At 42.1% G+C, this 27,571-nt stretch overlaps 2 protein-coding genes across 2 annotated transcripts in view; one reads left to right on the forward strand and one right to left on the reverse strand.

The window, feature by feature from the left end:
- Window positions 1-4,227: 4,227 nt before the first annotated feature.
- On the reverse strand, window positions 4,228-16,131 carry LOC101845965 (sodium/potassium-transporting ATPase subunit beta-2). The gene is made up of 6 exons (XM_005110984.2): window positions 15,850-16,131; window positions 11,835-11,965; window positions 10,641-10,758; window positions 9,672-9,856; window positions 9,193-9,297; window positions 4,228-7,659 (listed from the first exon to the last, which is right to left on the reverse strand). Exons 1-6 carry the CDS (start codon window positions 16,028-16,030, stop codon window positions 7,420-7,422), a joined length of 960 nt encoding a protein of 319 aa, XP_005111041.1. The 5' UTR covers window positions 16,031-16,131; the 3' UTR covers window positions 4,228-7,419.
- Window positions 16,070-27,571, forward strand: part of LOC101846174 (spidroin-2) — a 28,185-nt gene continuing 16,683 nt past the window's right edge. Inside the window, exons 1-6 of the mRNA XM_035973064.1 lie at window positions 16,070-16,268; window positions 19,420-19,610; window positions 20,100-20,206; window positions 21,767-23,222; window positions 24,832-24,936; window positions 27,372-27,552. Of these exons, the coding sequence (XP_035828957.1) occupies window positions 19,451-19,610; window positions 20,100-20,206; window positions 21,767-23,222; window positions 24,832-24,936; window positions 27,372-27,552 (2,009 nt within the window). The 5' untranslated portion in view covers window positions 16,070-16,268; window positions 19,420-19,450. The remainder of the gene's footprint in view (window positions 16,269-19,419; window positions 19,611-20,099; window positions 20,207-21,766; window positions 23,223-24,831; window positions 24,937-27,371; window positions 27,553-27,571) is intronic.

Here is a 27,571-nt window from a genome sequence, read left to right on the forward strand (position 1 = left end):
TTAGAGCATACCAGGAGGTGAGCTTCTACCAAGTTGTAAGGTCCTTGGCTTCTACCCAACCTGTCCGGGCAAACGTGGGCGAACCCTATCCATATGCCTGGGGTCATTTTGTACCCAAGAGGTTGTTTTCTGTGCCACCACTTTCCAAAGAGGAAATTTACTCCTTAATCCGATCCGTACGCTTTGCATAGTAGTCTGTCAAAATGATTTTTTTGAGAAATACTGAAAGTTTCAAAGAGATCTTCGCAATAGAAGTGTTCTCTAAAATTGTCTCCTTTCACCTCCTTTCCTGCTCTCTAGCAATACTCTGCACGTCTGCTTTCGTCTCTACTTTTTTACCCCACCCCCTCACCTTCTTTGCTCCCTCCTCTGGGCTCCTGACTCTTTCTGCATCCTTTCTACTGCTACTGGCTCCTTCTTATTGCTTTCTTTCAGCTATACCTCTGATCTTCTGGTTGGAAAGATCTACACCTAGCCTTCTTGGACAAGGACAAAAAATCTCGGAGCTCCATTGTGGAAGTTGCGCACGTTAAAGATGGATAAGAGTAGGCGTCGGCTGCCACCCAGGTAAAATTCAAAATTTCCAATGTTTAATGTGTCTCGCGCGCTCACATGACCTTATGTAGATCTAGATCTAGTTTCGAGCGCTGTAAAACACTTGCCAAATTTTTTTAAGTAAAATTTTTTTAAATTATTGGAACGAAATGAAGACGGAAAAAAGGTTGTTTGCGTTCCTGTCTGCAGCGAGGCCTGGTTTCTTGTCCTTTATGTGTGCACCCATGGTGTGAACCAGCACAGAGAAGGTTTTATAGAGAGCAAGTAGTGGCGGCCATGACAGTGCAAAATCTAAGGTTCTATTATTTCAAGTCTGCGGATCCTCATTCGGGAAACCCCGGAGCTCCAACAAGGGAAGGTAAGAGATACGCGGTGCCCACAGAATTCTACACTCTATCTAGATCTAGATCCCATCCCATCATTAAAAAAACAACAAACCAACAATACAAATACAAAAACATAGTAACATTGCCCATCATGACATATTGTTGTCAATAAAAATGTACTAGACTATTTCACTACTTTTCCTCTTCGAAGAAAGTTTTAAAATACTGATGTTAGGTGTCTTCCTAGCCCTACCACTAGAATCTAGCATCAGCGTGCATAGCAACGCGAAGCCTCGCTGTGCGGCGCAGCCAAAGGTGCCCTCAACCGGCCGCCATGTTTTAGTTTCAATTCCTCACAGCGAATCAGCGATCGCAAAGAGGGAGTTCCGCTTCTATATATATATAAGTGTAGAATTCTGTGGCGGTGCCTACATTGTACTATACAAATGTGAAGGGACATAATCATTTAAATAATATTATTGCGGCAAAATCACTATTTAACTTTTTCTTCTATTTCAAATTGATCATTAGTCACATTTTCAACGTAGATCTAGTAAAATAATTAACAAGTGGAGAATTTCAGTTCATTTAGCTTAATTTTGTGAAGACAAGATTTTTAATATTGCTTGCATTAAAGGATATTAAGAATCTATTTAGTTTAAGTGTGTATAAATAACCGAAGAAGATATGTATTTCTTGTCGACGTCTCAGGTGTAGGAATAATCATTTTCTCTGGTAGGCGGATTGAATCCGCATAATCATTTTCTCTGGTAGGCGGATTGAATCCGCTGATTTGAGCATCAATAACAAGGGAATATCTTATCTGCGCGGACGTCCGGGAGAGAAAGCCGTGACGACACACTCGACTCGTAGACTGACGTAGAGAGAGACTGTAGTTATTTCACCACACAATGATTCATTATGTAGGCCTACCCTTAGGGTAAAAAATAATAATAATAACATAGAGAAAAGTCATATATTATATAGACCTACATGTACATGTATGTTAATTTCCCATTTCATGTGTCAACGCCATTCAGGAGTAAAATGGCACAATAGTTTGACACGAAATCGACGCTTTGCCTCGCTCACTTTTTTTCAGGGCGCAAACTGGCATTGTTGGCCCAGACCTACCTTATACATGTACAAGCTATATATGTTTTTTTTCAAAAGCTTTACAGATGCTATTAAAACTGTCTCACTTACCCCCCCCCCCCCCCCCGACCGGGGGCTGGTGCTACTGACTGAAGTGTCTTAATATTTAGGCCATTTGGACATTCCCAAAGGTTAGGGGGACATACTTGTTCTTATGCACAGTAGAATTGTAATTGTAAATGGGCAGATTCACCAATGTCATGTTCATAACTGTGCCTGACTCATAGATGGTGTACATCTATAGCCCGACTGAACTGCAACAGAGAACTGCTGCTTTTTCCTTCCTAATCCTTACAATCGTCATTTTTCCTCAACATGTACTTTTGTATGTTTGTCACACTCTTGTGACCCACTATTTCGGGGTGCCTTGATAGTCGGAGCAGACTTTGTGCTGTTGAAGCTAGAGAGGTGAGCAGAGTAAGCCTGATTCCGTGTAAGGACTTCTCTGTTGACATTCAGCACTTGACGTTTATATGACCATAAGCAGTTGCGAACGCCGTAAAACCTCTACCATAACAACAGTGTCACTTGACATCATTCTATACAATCTATCTGGCAAAGGTTGCCGCCATTAGATGTCTCCATTACTACATGTATAATATATAATATAACTATAACCTCCTTGTTCTTGCAAGACCTTACAAAAATAAGAGGACTTTCTTTCTCTCTCTCTCTCCGCGGCGCGCGCGACATGACAAGGAGAGGAGTAAAGATGGCCGCGATATGACGAGTAGTGATGGGCAGGTATCGATATCAGGTACTCGATACTTAGATACCTATAGGTATCGGTACCGATACCTGCTCTAAACATCGATACCTTTGTGTTATTTATCCCAGGGCTGCCAAAGCAGGTGACTTGGGCCTTGAGAATTTTTTGTTTATCAAAACTGATAAGTTTTCGTAGGGGGCAAGCGTTTTAAATTAATCTAGTGATTTTTTAACAAAAAGAGATAAATTTTTCATGAAATGTTCCAAGTGATTTTGCAAAATCCTCACTGACAACCCTGATTTATCCTCATTGGTTTTATTTAAAGTTGCTAAAAATCTGGTAAATTGAATTGCCTTTTTAGAACTCTTGTGTTTTTATTTTCCAATACTAACTTTTTCTGCAAAGTTGACTTTCCTCCCATACTTCATTTAATTTTTGTTTTTATTCTCATATTTGGGTATTTATTTCTCTCTTTCTCTCTCTTACAAATAATTTTTGTTTGAGTCTCAGCTCAATAGTCACAACTTATCTAGACACAATTACCTAAATACTTGGAAAAGTAGAGTTGTATTTTTGTCTTTAATTATTACCCCCCCCCCCCCCGGCGTATGTTACCAATAGCATTAGGTATCGAGGTATCGGTATCGATACCTTGAAAAAGTACTAGGTATCGACATCGATACCTAAATTGTGGTATCGGCCCATCACTAATGACGAGGAGAGGAGTAAAGATGGCCGCGACTGCGGTCTTTTCTCGACCGTCAACTTATATATCCCATTATTATTTTAGAACCTCCTTGTCCTTGAGGAAACCTCGGAGGTTTCGTGTAACGGATAAATCCAAATTTGGACAACTCTGAGGTGGACTTACCTGCCCCCGGGGGTTTATGCATTCGCGTAATTTGATCATTTTTTGCATAATTTCTGAATATTTTCCTTTATCATTCTTTGTTAATATTAACAGAATCGCATAATTTCACCTTTTTGGGCTCAGTTTGCATAATTTCAGATATTTTTGTGCACATAAAACAGCGGGGACAGACATCATGTACAAGATAGCAGGTGGATAGAATATACACATGTCCCTGTAGTGTGAGGGTTAGGCTCTTTGCTACAACAAACTAAAGATGTGAGTTCGGTTCCCCCATAGGGAAGGTGGGTGGTTGACGGGTGCTCTGCTCCTTCTTTCCTATCAAAGAGCTGTCGTCCTCATCTCTCCTTTTTTGTGTTTGTTACTCTTCTGCAACACCTCTAATCTTGGGCACTTCTATGACCTGAATGTGTAGCAAGTGCCGTAAAACTCTGACTAAATCTAAACCATAGGGAAGTTATTCTACAGAGAACTCCCATCTGTTTGCCGGGTTACTGGGTCTCTCTCTCAGCACAGACTGGCAGAGCAGACACAGCAGACCTAAAAATGATCTAATTTGTATCAATAGGGGCGTAAAACATTTACAATAAATTAAAAAAAACAAGGCAAAATATGGTGTGGTAAAAAATGTATTCTGGAATGCGACTGTAATAACATTTGTTTCACAAGAAGAAAGAGGTTATGATGAAGACCATGTTTTCTGAGGTCCCACCATGGCCCGGTGTTCACCGACTTTCATGCCATGCTGCCCCCCACCTGTCCCTACGTTCCCGGACCATTGTATCATCAATTCACAACAAAACATATTGCTTTCCCCCTTTCCCCACAGGCTAACATTATTTTTTCCACAGAAGATAGACAGTCATATATATATAAACATGAACCTAAAAAAAAAGGGAGCAAAAACTGCCTCTATAATGGCACCCTCTATTTGTCTGCTTGAATGAGAGATGGAAAGCAATTATTGAATTAACACGTTTTTAATTTTTAATTTTTTTTAGCTGTATCACTTCTCTGATAGGCAAGCAAACTAAAAAAAAAAAAAAAGGGGGGGGGGGGGGGGTGTGTGTGTGTGTGTGTGTGTGTTTAGGTTGTTTTCAAATTCTGCACTTCTCAACAGAAGACAAAACCAGTTACCAAATAGCTACACAGTGCCCCATTTCATTTCCTTATATAAGGATTATGAACATCTTAAAGACAAAAGTGTCTGAAAGAGTGAAAGCATCGGGTACAGGTAACTCATTGTCGTTCAATCAAGTGATGAGTGAAATTTCAGCTGATTTGACTTATGAAATTCTGAAACTGTCACTCAGGGTGTCCCTGAATCTACCAACTGATCGTAATTGTTTTCACTGTGAGTTGTAAGGGGTAGGGGAGGGATGCACTGAGGCGGATGATGGAAATAGGAATCACATTTTTTTACAAACGTCACAACTCATTATTTATCAAGTATAAAATTCAGAGTACAAAAGAGATATCATTTTTGGACCATCACTTTTTGAAGTGATATGTAATAACTAGGCTAAAATCACAACCGGTAAAACTTGAGGTCACAGGTCAACTCTAAGGAAAAGTGTATGAAAACAGCGTTGTTAACAGAAGTAGCAGTCTCATGGAATGACACAGTTCAGAAAACACAACTTACTGCTGGTATGAAGACAGCGCTATAAACAAGTTCAGAAAACACAACTTACTGCTGGTATGAAGACAGCGCTATAAACAAGTTCAGAAAACACAACTTACTGCTGGTATGAAGACAGCGCTATAAACAAGTTCAGAAAACACAACTTACTGCTGGTATGAAGACAGCGCTATAAACAGTAGTAGTAGCAGTCTCATGGAATGATGCAGTTCAGAAAACCTAACTTACTGCATGTATGAAGACATCGCTGAGAACTGTTTAAAACAGTAGCCGTCTGACAGAATGATACCGCTGAGAAAACAAACCTTACTGTATATATAGAGAGCTCTGTAAACAGTAGCTGTCTGACGGAATGAAACAGTCGAGGAAACAAGACCGACTGGTAACTGCTAGGAATGTTGCAACGTCTCACCCTTCATGAAATAACAACTAATATTGTCATTATGTATTATAAACAGATACTGTGACGTGGAATGTATATATACAAGTCAATGAGATCGATTCTATACAAATGGCAATGAAGAGATGAATGATGTAAGGCAATCTGAGAATAAATCTGTACGCATAGTGACGATATTTCTTGTCTAAACCTTGCATACAATCTGAACAATACAAGCAGATATGTGTGTATAGATAAGAACAGTCGCTTCAACAATTGCAAGGCACACAAACTTTGTATGTACACATCTATTCAGACACACACACACACAAAACAATTACATACTTACAACCCTATAAAATCAAACAACCACAAGAACTTTTCTGACCAAAAGATACTTTTGCACGTTCACAACTTGAACACGTCCTTTTTTCTTCTCCAACCATACACCAGGTCACCAACAATTCAGTACAAGAAACAGAAAATAGATAAGCTGAACAGTCTTCCTGGTTACAACTAATCACATGATTCAAAATGTCCAGCTCCACAAGCTGTATCCACTGGGGAAACATCCACCACTTTCATACATTCCCAAATAAACCCAACATTTTCAAGTAGAGCCTGCCACTAAATAGAATTTGTTAAAAATCTTCCCAAACCTCCAGCTCAACTTGTGTATCCACTGGGAAAATGTGCGTCCACATTCCAACATTCACAAACAACTCTGACATTCAAGTAGAGCCCGCCACTACACAGAACTAGTTCATCTTCCCAAACATCGAATTGCTCACTGTGGGGAAACACCCATCCACTTCTAACTAAATGTTCACAAATAAACCTGACATTAAACTCACAGAGCATAGGCCAGTAGGGAATAGTGGTGGTCGCTCCATACTGGCCATTTTCACATTTGTCTTCTTCTCTACAAATATTCCCAGGAAGGTAAATATTTAGCGACTGGCTTACTCTTTGGCTCGAAGAATGATGTATTATTTCTCCTCTTCATAGTGCAACAATTCTATAGCATTATTAGATCAAGATAATCTTAGTGGAAAAATGTGTGAAATCCCAATATTGATTCCACTCAGACTAACGGCTGGGCCAACATCTCGTGTAAGCTTGGGATCAGGAGTGCTGGGCCAACATCTCGTGTAAGCTTGGGATCAGGAGGGCTCAGAGAGGTAATGACGAGACTCACTACGCAAGGGAAAGCAGGTAACCCTGTATACGTAACGGTCCTCGCTCAAGAGCCTGGCACACAGAGGCCAAGAGAAAGTTTCTTCTCTTCCATTCTGTTAACCCCTTCCCTCCCCTGCACAACCCCCAACATATCTTACTGAACTTTGCACCATTATTGGTTTTCCCCCCCACTCTGGAACAGGGCCTCTTTCTTTCCCACCTATAGCCTGGCACCCATTCTGACCTGGGAGAAGTGACGGAAATTTGTGCTGTGTTTTTTCCCAAGAACACAACGTTAGGCCCACGACGAGATTCAAACTCACAACCTAATGGCAGAGAGCCTAAGAACAGAATCGCTAGTGGCAGGCATACCTCTACAACAACCTCCCCAACTACATATATACAATGACAGCAGGGGACAAAGGGGCCTGTGTCACACACTGCAGGTCACGTTCATTCAACACAACCATACAGGGAAACCATGGCACTACAGCAGCACAATTTTTCTTTTACGTGACTTCTGCCATTATATCCCTTTCATCTTCATATCTTAAAAAAAAACCCAAACAACCAACCCCCCCCCCCACTAACTGTCAGGCCAGATTAATCCACCATGACTTCAAAGCTGACTTGTCCGACTCTGTCCACCCTGTCGTGGATGATGTTTCGGGCATAGGCCTTGCACGTAATCATGAGCAATATGCCGGGGTGCGGGTTCTCAAATCGCAGGAACACCAGCGGGGACCGGTAGCCTTGCTGGTTCCTGAAGGGGAAATACTTGAAGGGGAAGCCTTGCTCCGGGAAGTAGAACAGCTGGCCCATGTTCTCTCGGGTCGCTGGGTCCTGGAACCACAGAAAATACAGCTTGTTGGATTTTTGGTTTGAGCAAAGTAGAGAAACGAGAAACTTGTTTATTAAGTACTGAGAAAAAAATAAGAGAAATGGATGGAAACATCAGAGAAGGAGGAAACAAGGGACAAACAAATAAAAAAACCCCAGAGGAGATGGAGAGAGACACACACACGCCCACACAGATGGACAGACCTACACATGCACAAAAACACACACAGACACATACGCAGACAAAAAAGATATACAGATACACACACGGACACACATACACAGAATCAGAGACACACATAGACACACTCACACAGACAAACTTGCAAACACAGGCTCATACACATACAGATGGACAGACACACTCGTGCGCATACACACACACTCACTCTCTCTCACAAAAACACACTCACACACACAAACACACCGACTCACACAAACAGAGCCCCCTACATTTTCACTTCTTCAACCCACACCAAAATGGCAAATTGGAGCCATGGCTATGAAGTCGTGCATATCTATTGTGTTCAACAGAAATTCACAACAATATTTACAAATTTAATAAACAAGTCTGATAAGAAAATCAAGGTCTTAAGAGTTTTCCTTTCTTGGCAAGCCCAAGATCTATTGAACCACAATTCTTCCTCTTGTTAACAGTGCTAGTGCTCTGCTTGTGCTTTAGAAGTGAAAGTAAAAGACACTGTCTACACTTTCATATAAAAGAGCACTTCCAGTATGGGTTGGCTAGGCCATTGTGACTATTAGTAATTGCGTAAAATTTTGATTTCGCATTAAACATTTTTTTTTTTAAAGCACGAATTCTCACATTTGCGGAAAACTGGAAGTCCTGGTATATATGTGTGTGTGCATATGTGCATGTGTATCTGTGTGTGTTTATATGCAAGCGTCCACCAACGGAAAACTGACACGTACTGTAATTGCGGAAAACTACACAGGACTCTTGACTTTAGAAAGTGAACATTACAGCCAAAAGTAAACTGAGGATTGTCAATTCAAACGCGAAGTCAGTCCTGTTGTATGGATGTGAGACAGGGAACACATCACAGACATGCATAAAGAGGATCCAGGTTTTTCTTGAACAAGTGTCTAAGAAAGTTACTGAGGATCAGATCGACAGACAGGTTCACCAACGAGGAAGTGTTAAGGAAAACAAGACAGATCCCAGTCAGAGATGGGGTAAGAAAAAAGTGGGGGCTATAGATATATACTCCCAGGAAGAAGGGCAGCTGCATAACAAAGAAAGTGTTGCATTGGAATACACAGGGTAAAAGATCAAGGGGAAGGCCGTGTGGAACCTGGAGACGAATCACAGAAATTGATGCACAGAAAAGTGGGAAGACATGGAATAACATCGTGAGGCTAGCCCAGGATAGAGAGAGGTGGAAAGTGTTTGTCCGTGGCCTACACCCTGGTGCAAGCAAGGTGAGAAAGGCAATGATGAGACAGCCAATAGTAAATTTGACGCTGAGCACACTAAGCCGAGGTTTTCCTGTTCCTCAGCATCAAGCTACTTACGTCGCCGTCACATTTGACGTAAATAAACCAGGGGTCTCCCCATTGGTCCAAGATGTCTTTGTGCACGGTGTCACCGGTGTATTCTTCCGGGACCCAGTTGAAAACCTGGAACAAACAGAGAAAAATATTTCAAAATTCAAACAAACAAAACAACCCCCCCCCCCCCAACCAAAAAAACAACCCCTAAACAAAACAAAAAACACAAAGGAAAAGAAAAGGAGTGCCCGATCAGATAGCCTGAAATTCGTATGTAGCAAATTAACATTTGTACTTAATGATAAGATTTCCACGTCCCGCTGACTTCACAATGTGCATGCAACACTCCCAATTGTTCGCCCCAATCACCCCGAGAAGGAGACATTTGATAAACCAGTCCTCCTACCAAGAATTCAACTGGTGTCTTCTCCGTACAAGGGTGAAGAGCCCAACCACTCCACTACAGACACACGGACGCCCCCAGACGGTGTGGAGCTACCCACCTTATTCAGCTTGAGCAGCACACAAGGCTGGCCGTCGTCAAAGCCGTAATTCTGCTGCTTCACACAGCTGTCGCCCAGCACGTTCAGGTCAAACACGCACACCTGGTCCAGTTGCTTTGTCCGTCGCTCTCCGATTGTTCTGCAGTCCATGAAGTTCTCTCCCTGCTGCAGCTCATTCTCGTAGTCTAAGGGGAAAAAATTATTTTTAAAAAAATTTTTTAAATAGAGAGAAATAATAATTCCCCCAGTTGTCCAAATGCCAGGCCTCCTCTTATACTTAGACCTGAATGTGAGCCTCAACCAGATTGTCCGAAAATTTTGCGCACCCCCCCATATAAGAGCTTTTGTGGGTGTCATAAAAGGAAGGACTTCCAATTAACGAACGACCACCGAAACAAACACACAATAAAGAAGAGACTTAACCCTAATCCAAACCTACCCCCAAAAAAGAATCTGCAACGGCCCTCGAGTAAAAAGGCCAGCACAAGTTAAAAAAACCAAAAACAAAATAGAACACACTCAGTCGAGTCTAGATTCTAAATAAATAGCCTAATTCACGCACCTGATGAAATGCTTTTTATCACCATAATTAATATATTACAGCACAGCCTATAACAGTGTTTGACACAATAGAATTGGAATATGAATCCTCCATTTGAGGTCTATAATGATCTATAAATCTAAATCTAGTAAAGTAGAAAAAGTGAGTCGGACTTAATGAATCCACATGATCTGAACAATCAGTCAACAAACAAAATTCAAAATGGCCGCTCGAGCATGAGACAGGGTTGCCAGATGTCCAAATTTTAACTCTTTGGCCTTTTCAAACTGACAACCCTTAACTCAAAATGGTCAAAATCTGACTTGCCATTTGGTACCTTTCTTTAGGAACACACATATATTTATATATAAGGATGCAGGAAAAGGAAAGTTGTAATTTCATGAAAGTTGTACGACTTCTATACTCACATTGGATGTACGCCTCAATATGGTCCAGATAATGCACATATGTGGACCCATCTCCTTTCACGAAACGTATAAGAGTGGACGTAACATCGGGCTGTGGTCTAAAACCCATTCCTGGAGTCTAAATAAAAAGGAAACAAATGCTAACATTAGCTAATATACCTGCAATTGAAAAGAAAGGAAGCAAACATTGACAATATCTATAATTTTGTTAGTTGCCCTTTGTTTAAACGTATGCTTTACATCTATAACTAGGAGACAAATGGTCTGTTTTGAGTGTTTTTCAATTTCATTTGCTTGTCTAGTAATAGTCCTAAGAGGAATTAAATGCTCCCTTTTTCATGATGTTCTACCTCAGATTGCTTGCTCTTTTTTAAAAACCATCAATAAGTTTTCAGCGTGCCATGTCTATTTATGAAAACTGTGCTTGTATCACTTTGTTCTGGCAGTTGCCAGGAAAACATTTTTTGGTCTGATTTGGTTTGCATTACTTGTCCAGTAACGTTCCTAACATGGAACATGGCTTGTAAAACGCACATTTTCAAATCATACAACAAAAACTAAGAAGGGATTTTACAAAAAAACAGAATCCCATGAAACGTACGTAACATTTGTTTGTTAGTTTTAAAAAAGTTATTACCAAGTATTTTGGACTTGTAACACTCCTAACAATTTAGGGAAAGTTACTTATTTTACAAAGTATACAAAAAACAACAACAAAAGCTGGAGATCTGTACTTAGATATTATCAATGTATAATTGTGCTACCCAATCATCAAATCAACAGGAATATACAGACATCTTGAATTTTCATGTCTGATGTAACAAAAAGTGGCCCTTAATGGTGGACCAACCCTATAACAAAAAACCCCCACAACCCCACAATCAATATATCAACTCATGTACTGGGGTCATCTAAAATTATAGGTCTCACAATCAGTACCTTTCCCATCTTTGTCAAAATGGAATCCCTTTAAAACAAAGCAATTAGAAATATAACAAGAAACTAAGTCAGTCCAAAACACCTTTTCATTTTCAATATAATTATAATGAAGCAAAAAAATAATTGGCAGAAGATTATTAACATAATTCTTTTCACTTGGCTTTTGTTTTTACATTTAAAATAGAATTTCAGTCATCTCAAAAGCACAAAGGCCACCTTCAAAACCTGAGATGAAGAAAAAGAATTGACCATTACCTGTAACATGCTTGAAGCACCTTGCAAGGTCGGGTAATTCCAGTCAATGACCCAGTAAAAGAGAGCACAGAATACAGCAGACATTCCTACTAAGGCACAAAGCAACACGACGTACATAATGACAAGTAATCCTGGGGAAGAAAAAAAAAGAAAGAAAAATTAGTAAAGCCATTCTGTAGATGCCAAATATATATTTGCATTTACTAAATGTCTAACATGTCGCAGCTCCTAGCAAAGCCCAGGGGGCCAAAATTACGGACTAGGATTTGGCTTGGACATTCAAGACTTTTTTTGCCATCTCTTTTGCATCTCTGAGTCCCGTACTTACGCAGCCGAAGTCAGTACCGTAAGTGTGTTAGTCTGCTGTTTGTGAGGGTTAATCGCACTTCTTGAACTCCCCGCATTGGTTCAAACCGAGGCGTACATCTCATTGAAAACAAGTTGGTAGCTCTAGATGTTCGTCCAATGAAATCAGAACAAATCGACCCACTTCTGCAGGAGGAACTCGATAGGATAAACAGGAAACAAGGTGAGCACGAAATAAAAATAAAATAAAAATGAGCTCGGTTTAACATGAAATGATATTACCCAATAGAAATAATCCAATTTGATGGTTTTGAAAACCATTGCAAGAAAAACCGGGTAAAAATCCCACCCGCAGATGCCCTTAACTATACTATTTACATGAAGCTGCAGCGAGCACCTAGCACACCTCTGTGATTGGCCCAAATAAAGATGACGTATTTCCGCCATCTATTTTTGTCGACTTCCAGGGTTTCCCCCAGGACTCTTGGGTTTCCCTCTCCAGTAACTGTTGACTAGATCTCGCTGTGTTGGTTTTTTTTGTATTAAATTGTATAAACAAACAATCTTAGCAATTATCATTCCATAAATTTACCATCTCCACAAAGTTGTACACACACACAAGCCCAAGCAGTCGGCTATGAAACCTAGTGACGTAGCCCATTGTGCGCTAAGCGGGCCCGCCATGGTGAGATCTAGTTGACGAGGGAAACCCCGGAAGACGACAAAAATAGATGCCGGAAATATGTTATCTTTATTTGAGCTTGGGCTAATCAGAGGTGAGCTAGGTGCTCGCTGTAGACAGTGCAGTAGCTTCATGAGTACTATTCTATTAGTTACAATCTTATATACGAGCCATTGCCAAAACGTGGGGAAAAACACACACATCTCACATTAGTGTGCATAAAATGTGATGCATTAGTATTTATTCCTCCAAAACGTATACACATGTCAAATATATGATGTAGAACCTGCATTAGCAGTTTCAGACCCTATGTCAGCTTTATAATCTTGAGTTTGTAAATTTTGTGCCAAAAATGTTCGTTTTTTAGTGATTCCTGGAGTGTCATTTTGAGCACACCAATGCAAACTTCCAAGAATGTAAAAAATTTAGTATTTTTTGGTGTTTTTTTTTTAACCTGTGCTTTGATTCTATGCTATTTGTGATCGAGAAAGGTTCACTTGCTCAAGAAATCGGTTTATTTGTTTGCAAATAAACCAATAATTCGGATCACTTGTGCGTCAGGGGTGTCGTCACAGACTAGGTGTTTCAGAAAACACCATTATTTTTCAGTAGAATCACCACAGCTGGTTAAATCTTTTTGCCTATCGTCGTTTATTCAATAGTTCAAAAGCCGCAATGCGCGAAAGGAACATCGGGTTCCTAGATCTACGATTTCGGTCGGCTGTTTAACATTCGCCGTTAATGGCGTCACTTTGCGACGTGCCGGAAGTCCGAATTTTAGCCTACTTTTGTTTTGAACGGGTCATCAACAGTGCCCGGATATAATTGTTTTCTTGAGTGACTTCCCCTTACCCGCTTCCCCATAACAGCGGGAGCAACGGGGTAAAGAGAAAAACGAAAGTAGTCATTGCCGTCACCCTCCGGTTACGCACAAGAATCTTGCGTTGAATGTGACGTACGGGGCTGTTTTGCGTGTTTTTAGGCTACCCTATTGAATATTTTAGTGAAATTGTGGTGTTTACATTGGATTCCTGGAACAAGAGTGTGATGTGTGAACAAACTTCGAGAGATGGATCATTTCTGTGGTTATAGATTTAGCTTTTGTTCTTAGTGATGACATTTGGGGTGTCGTCATGCAGCCGTACAAGACTGACCGACGTACTAGAAATTACATTGTCCTAAGAGCAAACATTATTTGAGTCATGTGTGCTCTTTTTACTCAAACAAATAGACAAACATGTCCTTGTTTATCTGTCTAACTCAAAAGTACACATTTGTTCTTTGTTGGCATGATATGCCTTTTTCCAATACATTGTGTCATCATTGTTATGTACAAGTAATATTTTTCATAATTGCTAATATCAATAAGTTTTCAACATATATTTCATACATGCCAGATTCATTTAGAAACAAAATACGCCTTTATTGATCTGTGTATCTCATAGTGCAAATTTGTTCTTTGTAGGCATGATTTTACCTTTTCCCAGTATGTTTTGTCATCACTGTTATGTACGAGTACTCTTTGTCATAATTAGCAACGTAATTGTGATTGTCTACTGTCTTTGATATGACCTGGTATCTGTTTCAAAGCAAAAGAAACCTCTCCTGAGGTTTTTTTATTCTTAAAGTGCGCTTTTCTCTCTGGAGACAAGACTTTTGTCTTTTCCTGTACATTGTGTCATCATTGTTATGTACAAGTCATGTTTGTCATCACTGTTATGTACAGGTCAGCTCAATTGATTTAGTACTTTTGCCTCATATTAGTTTAAAAATTGTTTTACACATGGTGTTTTTCTGGTACTGAGGCTTTGATAACTGTATTTGTACAGCCTTTCACTATTGTGATGTGTTGTTAATGATAATGTCCAATGTGTATCCTTTCTTGTACATTGATGACATGTTCTGTGCACTGCGTCATTGTTACAAAGCTTGTCATTCATATTACCATTATGAATGGAGTTCATAGTGTACGAAGTCTTTGTTTACTAAACAAATGGAATTTAAAGTCCATAATTTGCCTTGCTGCTTATCTGTTTTTGTCATCACTGTTACATACAAGAAATACAGTAGTTGCCAAACCAATAGACCCATATCTCCAAAACCGTACGTCTCCTTGCTCTGATACTCTAGGAATATGAGCACTAAATGTCAATCTGTGACTGACAGAAAAGAGAGTCAAATTGGTAAGAAAATTTTTTTTGCACCACTGAGTCTCAAGAGAGTCTCACGTTTTGGCAATTGCTCATACGGGGTGCCCAGTACGGCTGGAAAAGGCAGACCGCCCGACTCGGTCGCCACCCCCCCCCCCCCCCCGACTCGGTCGCCTGAAACTGAAAACAAACACTTTTGTTTTTGAGATCATGAAGCTGCAGCGAGCACCTAGCACATCCCTGTGATTGGCCCAAAAATATAGATCTATGACGTATTTCCGCCATCTATTTTTTGTTGCCTTCCGGGGTTTCCCCCAAGACGCCTGGGTATCCTTCACCAGTAACTTCACTGTTCACAAGATCTCACCGTGTTTGTTGGGGGTCGTATTTTTTGCATACTATACTATACAGAGGTGTGTGCTAGATCTAGGCTAGCCTAGTGCTCGAGCTTCAAGTGTTCTTGAGGTGACCGAGTCGGGCCATCGGCCCGATCCCATTCGTCATTCGTAGTGGGTACCCCGTATTGGTAATCTAGATCTAGACATGTAGTCTGTTGACAGTTGAATTGATGGGATCCCAATTCATTTTTTAGTCTTGAAGTTGAGAGTCCACAATAGAAGAGCTTTAGCCCAGGCCCACATTACAAATCTCAATCATTTCTAGAAATATAGATCTAGATTCTAGATCTAGATTCTAGTAGGACTTTAAACTTTAACAAAAAATTAACCGTCAATAGTACAGACAAACACTAGATCTAGTCATCTAATATAGATTCTAGAATCTAGACTAGATCTAGATCTAGATATATATAATATATATCTAGATCTAGATATCTAGCGCCCCAAATCAGTAGACTCGTAATCTATCAGTTGCTTACCCCAGTCCAGGGGATGTCTGCCCATGACAGTTCCTTCTTCCGGGTTGTAGAGCCAGTTCATCGTTTGTGTCATACGATCCCCGAAAGTTTCACGGTGAATACCTGAACCTTCTAGGGTGCTTTGATACATAGCCGAGCTTGTGGCCGAAAAGGCCGAGACGTGCGACATTCTAGACGTCATTGTGGTATCTTCATCTACCACCGCAAGTATGAAAGTTTGGGTTCAAGTCTGCAGTTTTGCTTTTGCCATCCGCGCTTCCGCATCCGAGTGAAGCGCCACCAAGCGGCCTTTTCACCACAGCTAAGTTCCATAACTTTCATTTCATTCGGCTACTTCCGGTTCTCGGATTCAATCAGGCTAAGCTAGTCAGTACCTCGTTCTGCAATTTCTTTAGATTAGCGATTAGCCTAAGAATTGGGTAAGAATTTTATGCCAAAATATTACGTCCTTTTAGGCTACCTTATGATAGCCACGATTGTTATTTCAGAAACATAGTTTTGGTAAGATTGGGAGGACCCGTAACGAGCGACCACTGCCACTATGAGACAGAGCAGAATTGAGTTGAGGGCTTGGGGTAGGGGTAGGGTTAGGGGTAGGGTTAGGTCTAGGCCTTTTCTTTAGGCACTATTTCTCCGAACGTTCGGGAAAATAAAGCTGGGCACTATTTCTCCGAACACTCTGAAATCACATCCTTTCTCGCAAATTTCGGATATTATATAGATCTAGATCTAGATCTAGATCTAGATCTAGATCTATAATTATATTATAAGCCTACCAAAGATTGTTCGTATACAATATGGTTCAAGCGGTCCAAAAAATGTCCGCAGTAAATATTTATATAAAGAAATGCTACAATTCCAAACAGTTTTTCGCTACAGATATGGCGTGTTGCCTATGAAGGGTGCTGCTCTTAAACGTAATGTGTTGTGTTCACTCGTGTGCTGTCTAGATCTAGATCTAGATCTACGGAGGGTTATTGATAACGACACATAGAACTGGCATCTGCGTTTGTCACTGCTGCGACCAATGTACTGACACTGGCAAAGCCCCTTAATGTGTGTGATTCCATAATTTACATGTAATATCCTGTCCTTTTTTTTTTTTTTATTACGCACATTTAGGGTTAAAACAGCCCATCTTCTTCGGACAGGTGGACACACGCCCTTATTTGTTAATGTTTGTTGTTGTTTATGGGCTGTTCTAATTTTGATTTCTTTCTGTTGTGAAACCTTTCTTTTTCACGTTTTTACACTCATCTAAAAATCTCTAGACTAGCTCTTGAAAATTGAAATAGATATAGACCCAAAAATTTGCTCCTGTGTGTGTGTGTGTGTGTGTGTGTGTGTGTGTGTGTGTATGTATGTGCGTGTGTGAGTGTGTCTGTGTGTGGTAGTAAGTGGAGAGTGAGGAGTGTGTGTGTGTGTGTGTGTGTGTGTGTGTGTGTGTGTGTGTGTGTGTGTTTTCGGGCTTTATTTCAGCCTGTATTCAGTAACAGTTCAAAGTATACAAAAATAGAAACACAGGATCCATTCACTCCGGGGCTCATGAGTCGTTCGTCTCTTTCAGTTTCCCTCATTCATTCAATTCCCGTGTTCTCTCCCGCGGCTCATCCCTGTCCGCATGACTTTCTTCATACCCCACCCCCTCCCTCCAGGCACACACAAAGAAAATATCATTCTTTCCTTTGCACCCTGCGAACCATGGACAATAATATAGGCAAAACACTGCCTGAGCTGCATTCCTTTCTTTCGTGAGCTGTGAACCAGGCCAGGGGGTCGGTGTCGTCGTCTTGTCTTGTAGTTGCTGTCGCCTGTGGATACACTCGCACATTCTTCCTTTCACCCGCTCTTTCACTCACACTGTCTCTCCGTCCACAGCTCAGCTCGTCATACGTTCAAAAGTTGCCCACTGGTCATGTTTAGTTAGTGTGTGTACATGTGCATGATGGTGGTGGGTGTGTGGTGGGTGTTACTGAAGGTTGTCTGTAGGCGGGCTTGCCATGCGGTGCTCCTTCCCAGACCAGAGGCCAGAGGCAGAATGAAAGTTGGCGCCGAACTCTCGCAATAAATAGACAAAAAATCACGAGACCGGAAGCCGGAAACCGTTCGGAGAAATAAAGATCGGCACTATTTCTCCGAACGTTCGGAGAAATAGTCACTTCGTTTTCTTTATTGTGTTTGCTGGGGTGGTCGCTCGTTACGGAAGTCCTTCCGTAAGATTTAACTTTGGTGGACCCAACACTGAATTAATTATTAAGCCGCAACTAGAATCTAGATTCTAGAATTCAGAGAGTCTAGATCTAGATCTAGATTCTAGATCTAGATCTACATCTAGATCTAGATCTAGATCTAAGTCTATATTTAGATCTCGATTCTAGATCTAGATCTAGTCTAGACTCTAGATTCGGCGCTTTTTCGGTAGCTCCCACCCCGCAATTTTATTCACGGGTTTGGGCCACAAGAGTAGGGGGGTTTCAGGGGGGCTTGCCCCCCTGACCTAACAAAAATAGGAAGGGGGGTTTCAGGGGGGCATGCATGCCCCCCTGAATTTTAAAATTTTTAATGTTTTGCAGTTGTTAGGTTTGATATCTTAGCTCACCGCGAATCAAACGTATAGATCTAGATCAAGATGTAGGTCAGGCTCAAATAAGGGGGGGTGGGAACTACCGAAAAAGCACCCTAGAATCTAGTGCACAGTAGAATTGTAAATGGGCTGATCCAACAATGTCATGCTCATTCATAAAATTTTATAACTGTGCCTGAACTACAACAGGTCAGGGAACTGCTGCTTTTTCTTTCCTAATCCTACTATCGTCATTTTCCTCTCTACTTCTTTTGTATGTTTGTCACACTCTTGTGATCTGCTATTTGATGCCTATGTGATGCCTTGATAGTCGAAGCAGACTTTGTGCTGCTGAAGTTAGGCTAGAGAGGTGAGCAGAGTAAGTCTGATTCCCTGTAAGGACTTTTCTTTTGACATCCACCCCTTGGCGCTCATATGACCTTTTATGCAGTTGTAAGTGCTGTAAAACCTTTACTAAAACAAAAATCTCTCTCTCCCTATCTCTTTCTCACTGCCCGCAAACAAAACTGCCTGATTTCTACTTCTACACAAGAGCGCTGGAACGTTTGTTTACACTGGTATCACGGTGAACGCACACCGGGTGAGAATTGCCAAAAGGCTTGCCCTCTCACCCAGAGTGATTGTCCTGAGCTAATGCACTAGGCCTAAGCGCTGAACGCTCAGCGGGTGAGAATAGCCAGAAAATTTACCCTCTCACCACGGGTAAGAGGCTTACAACTGTGCTATTCTCACCCCGGGTGAGAATAGAGGTGGCCAATACCTAACTTCCAGACACGTAAGACATTGAACATGATGATAGCCGTCAGTATTTCTGTTTCACTTTATCATACCCACAGTTGCCATGTCTTGTCTGGAACTCAAGGAGATTCCTTTACTAACAATAACAAAAGTTACTTTTAAAACTTTTGCCTTCACCTTTAATTAAAAAGTCTAAGTAGCTTATTAGTTATTTTTAAAAAATGATTTTTCTTTTGTTTGATCTCAAGTTTTGAAGTGGTGTCGTCATTGAAAGACAAAATGAACCCCGATGCGGATCATGGAGTTATGGGTGCACCGAAACTCAAACGAGAGCTCGATCGGCCTGGGAAGATCATGATTCTAGGCATTCCGAAAGATGAGGCTTACTCTGAAGCTGATCTTGAGAAAGAGTTTGCTCCCTTTGGAAGGATAACAGAAGGTTAGCTCTTTATTTTTGTTTAGATTATCTTTTAGTGGCAGGTATTTGATATGAACCTGTTTCTATACTCACACACTGTTGTGGCTTTTAAGTATATAAAATAAAAAGTTGGGGTTAGTGGAACTTCAGATAAAATGCGAAGGATACACATTGTTTTAAACTTTTTTTCTTCTATTCTTTGCCTCGTTGAAGCTAGCGGAGTCATTGATTGCCAAAATCAAATGGGACCTGGGTTGGTTTATATGCGATGGACACATGTCTGACAAATGAATCTATTCTGAAGCTTAAAAATTCTGAACAGAGTTGTTAGAGATTCTATTGTGTATGGATTTCTTAATTGATCAAAATTTTGTCAATGCTGTCAGCTGCAATGGCAATAGTTTACAAGTCAGGATAATGTTGTGCAGTTTTGTGAGTTTTGTTTTAGTTTTGCCTTTTGGGTCAATATCAGAAAGAGAGAGTTAAGTCTGCTTTCATCGACCTCCACAGTTACTGTTATACGAGACAGGAGGAAAGGAACTCCGAGAGGGTTCGCATTCATCACTTACGAAAATCCACGAGATTCACAAGATGCTATGAAAGCAATGGAGGGAAAGGTAAGGACTAACTTTTGGAGCAACGGCTGAGAAGAAATAGTTAATAATAGTTAATTAGCTACTTGTTCCTCTTCAAAATAAGATAAGACATATTTTTTGTCCAGATCTTGGCTCATTGGTTTGGTGTTTCACCACGCGCTCGCAGACCAGTGTGCACATATGGACGCGTACGTGCATGCACACATATGCACGCGCACACATACGCCCGCCCGCACACACACACATACATACATATGCACACACTAAATGCACACACACACGTTTATGCATGTGTGTGCTCATGCCCATACCCACGAATACTCTCTCGCACATCATCTCCTTCACACCTATTGGAAATCTGTAATCAAACATGATAATTGCAGTCACAAACTAACTCGGTCTCATTCATAGTATAAATGAACAATAATAGTTGAGAGTCGTCGTGTTAAGCTGCTAAACATTAACATTATTCTGTTTATAATCCAATGATAAACTGATACTGCATGCTTTAAAGGTCATAGGCATACTTATTTTACAAGATGATTAAGATGGTAGGTAGGAGTCTTGATAGTGAAATAACCACATGAGGTGGCCACTCAGTTGTACCCACTCTCTATAATATAACAGCAAAGGAAGGAGATGAAGTCCTGAATTTTGTTTGTTTTAGTAATTAGTGAGCCTTTGCCATAAGATGGGATACACGCAGGTGTGACAAATGAGGTCCAAAATCAACCTTATGTTGTAACTCTTTAGTCATCCAAGTTATCTTCTTGTGATTACTATTTCAGGCTCTATAAATAACTGTCATTGAGCATTGGCTGAAATTTAAGTGTGTTAATGAGACACAAGTTTTGTTGAGTGAGTACCTGTAATTTAGTATTAAATTAATGAATGTATACTCTTACAAAGTTATACACACGATGATATAGGTTGCAAACTTGATCTGCAGCACAGAAGTTCTAGGTTGAATTCTGAGTATAAAGTCCAAACATTTTTCTCCTCCTCCCTTTTTTCCCCTTAGTTAGAGAGCTGTCCTGGTACATGCTGGGAATTCTTAGAACAGAGGTAATAGTGATAGTCTCATTATTTATAAAGTGTGAAATGGTTAAATATTTCTCTTTTCCAGTTATAATGAGTCCTGATGTAGGATGTGGGAATCATTAAAGTGCTTATTGTTTTGTGCTTCAGTGACGTGTGCATTTTTTTTAAAGGGGGGGGGGGGATGTATAATTTTTTGGTAAGGAAATTCGGTTTGGCAATGTACTCGCATCTGCGTTTGTCGCGGCCTCGATTTTTGGCATTTTTTGGTCCGCGCACCGCGGCCGCGATTTTTGCATTTTTCAAACAAAAAAAAACTACTTCATAAAATATTAGAGTCTGAGATGTATAGAGTTATTTTTCATGCGAAGAATGTAAACACATTACATACTATATTTATATTGCTGTTTGTCTTTTATTTTTCCCTCTTTGTTGTGTTTTAATTTGTTGGTGTGTTAAATTTTTTTTCTATGATTTGTTCTGACATGTTTTTCTATTTTTTGTTTTTCTCTTCCAACTGTGCCCGTTATTTTGTCTCCCCAGGACCTGGGAGGGGAATGTCCACTTCACTGCGAGGACGCCGTCATTGGTTTACAGAAAAGTAAAAAGATGGCCGCCGAGGCCAGGGGTGGGATGAGGGGGAGGGGCAGAGGGATGGACAGAGGCAGGGGAGGGCCCATGATGAGGGGAGGGCCGCCGATGAGGGGAGGACCGCCAATGAGGGGGGGGCCGCCAATGAGGGGGATGGACAGAGGGAGGGGGATGGACAGAGGGAGGGGGATGAGAGGAGGAGGGAGAATGAGAGGTGGTCCCCCGATGGGCAGAGGGAGGGGTTTCGGAGGCGGGCCCCCACCCCCGAGGCAGGAGTTTTACGACGGGTTCGAGGATCCTTACTACGGTCAACACGAGCAGGGTTACGGTCCTGAGGGTGAGGAGTTCGGAGGTCAGGGGGAGGAGTTTGGCTATGACAGAGGTTATCCTGAGTACGGTGGGGGGTACCACCACGAGGAGTATGGCAGGGGGGGGAGAGGGTTTGGCCGTGGTGGGCCACCCAGGGGTCGTGGGGGAGATAGAGGCAGGGGCCACGGGGAGCGGGGATATGGTCGCGGAGGTGAAAGGGGATACGGACGGGGTGGAGAAAGGGGATATGGTAGAGGGGAGAGGGGCTACGGCCGAGGTAGGGGGAATCCCCCGGGTTTCGGTAGAGGGGAGCCGGACTACGAGAACGGTAACGGTGTTATGGGGTATGAGGGACCAGGCGGGGACATGGGGGGCTACCCGCGGGAGGAGCCCGGGTATGGCCGGGGAGGAGGGGGGCTGCGAGGGGCTCCCAGAGGGAGGGCTCCGCGGGGCTCGCATCGAGGGGGTCCTCCTCCTCCGGGACCTCAGGGAAGCCTGCCCCCTGGACGGAGAGCGCTGTTGCCCACACCGCCAGAAGGCGTACCCCCGGAGGAATTTTACGGGGAGGAAGTACCGCCTCAGTACGACCCCCAGTATCCAGACGCAGAACGCTTCCCCCACCCACACCCTGCTGAACGACCCCATGGGCGGCCCGCCCCCGAACATCGCCATGGCCCGCACGAACAAGGTGGGGGCGGGGATTATTACGCCAACCCCGAAGAGAGGATAGGGGAGGCTGGCAGGGGTCCCAGAAAACCTTACGGCCAGCCGGACACCTACGGCGCAGAGCAGTACGCAGAGGAAGAAGCGCAGGATGAGTACAGCAATCCTCCCGGCCAGTTCTACCCTCCTTCTCATCCTCCTCCACAAGAGAGAGGCGCTCGGGCGAGGGGGAGGCCGGGGGGAGGAAGAGGAGGTCCAGGCAGGGGCGGGCGGGGGAGAGGGGGTATGGCGCCTCCTCCCCCTCGCGGTCGACAGGAAGCGGAAGCAGCCTCGGGGCAGCAAGCTCTTCCTCCGTCGTCGAGACTTGAGGAGAGGTTTGAGGAGTACGACTACACGGGTGAAGGACGGGGAGCCAGGCACGGTTATAGACCGGAAGGTGAGTCATGTGGAGACAGTGGGGGAGTTCACGGGAAAAACGGGTAAAGTCGCAAACTGGAAATTGTGAGGGTGTCAATTTTGAAAAGCTTGTGGACTCATAACTTCCTATTTGTTTGATTGGTGGCTTATTGTTATGTTTGTTGAATGGGAAATCTTTATCTAACAACAGTAATCTACAGTTTAACAGAAATTTAGTTAAAAGTCAACAAGTGTTCGAAATTAATACCCTCATGATTTTCAGTTTCGTACTATTACCATTTTTCTCGTCAGTTGTAAACTTTAGCTTTTGAGTTTAGTTATACCCCATTTCTGTTATTCAGTTGTTCTTGCTCTAACTGCCACCTGTCCAAGACAATCACCAGAGCAAGCAACCACTTCCCACCTCACCCCGTGCATTTTTTCTATGTCATAATTACATTGCTGACGTAAGCTTACAAAATGCCGGCTTTTTATTATTTGGGAGCCAAATTTTTTTATTTGCTATATCGAAAGCCTGATCAGTTACCCAACTTTCTTATCGAATATCTATCATTCTTATCTCTTCTCTTTTTTTACTTTCTATGTTACTCTCTGGTAAAAGCTCTGATCTGGGCACTTATATGACCAGCCGAGAGAAGAGTCACAGAAATTGATGGACAGAAAAGTGGGAAAAATGTGGAATAGCAACGAGAGGCTAGCCCGGGATAGGGAAAGAGGGGAAGGTGGGAAGTGTTTGTTCGTGGCCTATATCCTGATCCAGGGTGAGAAAGGCAATGGTACCTGGATACATGGAGGCGTCATCTCTGACTCAGAGGTTGACTTATAATAACTCTCCATCTTTCACGGTCGCGAGCTGCTGTTGCGCATTCTGCCTTATCCTGGCCAGTCCATGTTCGTATGTTATTCTCTGCCTTCCTCTGGCTCTCCTGTCCCACATCTTTCCTTCAAGCTCCTCTTTCACAATGGTCTCGCTAAGTTTTAAGTGGCCATAGTGTTGCATTTTTCTACGTTTTATTTTGTTTAGCAGAGTTTGTCTTGTGTGTAGAATCTGACGTCATACCGCTTTATTGGTCTTTTTTTGTGGTCCAACTTATTCTGGCCAATCTACGGTAGCGCCACATCTCAAACAAATTTATTTTGTTTTCTTCTTTCCTTGTCAAAGTCCAGGAATGATGATGGTAACTTCTATGAGAGCTGTTTCATAACTCTCCATCTTTCACGGTCGCGAGCTGCTGTTGCGCATTCTGCCTTATCCTGGCCAGTCCATGTTCGTATGTTATTCTCTGCCTTCCTCTGGCTCTCCTGTCCCACATCTTTCCTTCAAGCTCCTCTTTCACAATGGTCTCGCTAAGTTTTAAGTGGCCATAGTGTTGCATTTTTCTACGTTTTATTTTGTTTAGCAGAGTTTGTCTTGTGTGTAGAATCTGACGTCATACCGCTTTATTGGTCTTTTTTTGTGGTCCAACTTATTCTGGCCAATCTACGGTAGCGCCACATCTCAAACAAATTTATTTTGTTTTCTTCTTTCCTTGTCAAAGTCCAGGAATGATGATGGTAACTTCTATGAGAGCTGTTTCATATTGTGTTGCAAATGCGCTAAAGTAAAACTCTTGTGTGTGTGTGTGCAGATTCGGGTCAACCTGTAGCCAGCAAGTACCCTGGTGACCCATATCAGGCTGAATGGACCAGAGACCCTCAAGCTGCCGACGCCTATGGAAGAGATGGAGGTCAAGGTCAGGGGATGTTTGTCATTATTTGGGGTTTTTTGTTCTTTCTTTTTTCTTTTTTTGTGTTGTGTTTTGTTTTTAGACCTGCATGTTTGCCGACAATCGTCTGAATTCCGACTATCGCGACCTGACCCGCGAACCGGCCGATGCTATGGCTAGCTCCGCCTGTATCAGTCAATGTGCCTTGTGCGAGGCCTGGCCGACTGCCAGCGACCCCTTTTTCTCCCGTCGGCTTCGTCGGCACTTTCGTTTTCGTGCCGACCTCCGACGTGCGCACCGCCGACTGCCGACGTCGGCGTTTCCGTCATAATTGTCGGAACCTAAGTAGAAATGCGAATACGAAAAAGGACGACAACCTAAATTATTTACTTTCAGTTTCGTGCTCGAGCAGCCATTTTGAATTTCGTTTGTTGACTAATTCAATTGTTCAGTTCGTATGGATTCATTCAAGTCTGACTCTCTTGTTCTAATAGAATCTAGATTTATATAGATCATTATAGACCTCAATGGAGGATTCATATTCCAATTCTATTGTGTCAAACCCTATCATAGGTTGTGCTGTAATATTAATATTGGTAAAAATAAAAGCATTTCATCAGGTGCATGAATTATTTATTTATCTAGAATCTAGACTCAACTGAGTCCCTTTGTTCGGAATCGAATGCGGATTTCTAGTTCAAGGCCTATTCCTATTCACTTGTTCTACAAGATCTAGATCTAGATTTATTTAGATTATAACTAGATCTAGATCTATATGGAGGATTCATATTTCAATTCTATTGAATTGTGTTATTGTATCAAACCCTATAGCAATGTAGATGTAAGCCATTATAGATCTAGAATCTAGATCTAGATCTATATGCTCCTTGTTTTTTTTGGAGTGGTTTTTTAATTTTAATTTTTTTTTTCATTTAGGACTTGTTTTGTCCTTTTTACATGAGTCCCGTTGCAGGTTCTTTTTGGGGGTGGGGTTAGGGTTAGGTCTCTTCTTTATTACAAGTGTTTGTTGGGGTGGTCGCTCGTTACTGGGATGTCCTTATGACACCCACAAAGGCTCTTTTTTTTTTAGGGGGGGTTGGGGGGGTTGCACAAAATTTTCAGACAATCTGGTTGAGGCTCACATGCAGGTCTATGTTTTGTTTTTGGAGTTACTTTTCGCAGTCCAAGGATGGAGATCAGATATCGGCCGAAAATTGACACTTGGCTCAGATTTGTAGAATTTTAATTGATGCCATTTTGTTCAAGTCTACCGTGTCTTTTTATTATTCCGTATTTACAAATTGTACAAACTCCACCTAAAATGTTGACATATCGATTTCCATAAGGCTGAAATTGGAGAAGTAACTCATTTTGTCAGCACACCTCACCTATGAATGCTGTTCATTATTTTGATAGTGGAAGATGGAGATTGAGCTGAGGCTTCTTTCTCTCTTTTCTTTTCGTTTATGAGAAACTAGTTGTTGTGTTTCCCAATAAATGGCTGCCTAGCTGCAAGGGGTCGCTACATTGATATATTTTTGGGGGGGGGGGGGTTTGTGAGTAAGGAGAAGCATTTGAACGTGGCAATTGTTTGTTCTTTTTGCACTATTAGACATATGGCTTCCTTATCTCTCCTCCGTCTTCTTGTACGTTATCATCTGAGATCTAGCAACACCTACATTCTTCGGCACTTGTATAACTTTATTGCCTTGCAAATGCTGTAAAACTCTTAAACATGGGTGGTTGGCAGGTGCTCTGGTGTGGTTTGCTTCTTCTTTCCTATCAACATCTTTCATCCTTATCTCCCTTCCTACCCCCCGGGCGGTGCTACTGACTGAAGTGTCTTTAGGCCATTCCCAAAGGGGGCACATTAACCTGTTCTTATGCACAGTAGAGTTGTAAATGGGCTGATTCATGGATGTCATGTTCATAACTGTACCTGAACTGCAACAGGGAACTGCAGCTTTTTCTTTCCTAGTCCTTACTATCGTCATTTTTCCTGTACTTCTTTTGTATGTTTCCGGGGTGCCTTGATAGTCGAAGCAGACTTTGTGCTGTTGAGGCTAGAGAGGTGAGCAGAATAAGTCTGATTCCCTGTAAGGACTTCTCTGTTGACATCCACCCCTTGGCGCTCATATGACCTGTATGCAGTTGCGAGCGCCGTAAAACCTCTACTAAAACTAAACTAAAAACTATAGATTCCCCTCCTTCTTTTTTGTGTTTGTTACTTTCTGGTAACACTTCTAATCTTCGGCGCTTATATGACCTATTGTGTTGCAAGTGCTGTAAGACTCTTCCTAAAACTAAACTAAGCTCTTAAACGAAAACACAATTGTTGCGTGAATGTGCTTCTGTTCACTCTTAAAAAAACTCCCAACCCAAACAACAAACTGACTCATGTTCAGATCATTTACATAAATGTTTCTGTATAGTGGATTGGCGTTTTTTCTGGAACTTTCTAGGCCATCCGCCGACACGAGGAGGAGGCGGCGGTCGAGGTCGCGGTCGTGGGGAGAGAGGTCCTCCTCACATGACACCCGGGAGGTCAGGAGGGGCCTCGTACATGGAGGAGCCTGGCGTGTACGAACAGCCCGGCCAGCGGCAGGACGCGTACGGGAAACCTTCACAGAGGGATCTGTCGGGGTGAGTGGCTCACTCGTAC

Source organism: Aplysia californica, unplaced genomic scaffold (genome assembly GCF_000002075.1).
Source record: "Aplysia californica isolate F4 #8 unplaced genomic scaffold, AplCal3.0 scaffold00979, whole genome shotgun sequence".
Lineage (NCBI taxonomy): Eukaryota > Metazoa > Mollusca > Gastropoda > Aplysiida > Aplysiidae > Aplysia > Aplysia californica.

Bases quoted from the DNA above. Each gene is read 5' to 3' on its own strand.
- LOC101845965 (XM_005110984.2), bottom strand. From the start codon at position 16,030: ATGACGTCTAGAATGTCGCACGTCTCGGCCTTTTCGGCCACAAGCTCG. The intron at 10,759-11,834 runs GTAATGGTCAAT...CTTTTTATTTAG, and splicing joins GTGCTTCAAGCATGTTACAG to ACTCCAGGAATGGGTTTTAG. The intron at 9,298-9,671 runs GTGGGTAGCTCC...TGTTTGTTCCAG, and splicing joins TGCTGCTCAAGCTGAATAAG to GTTTTCAACTGGGTCCCGGA.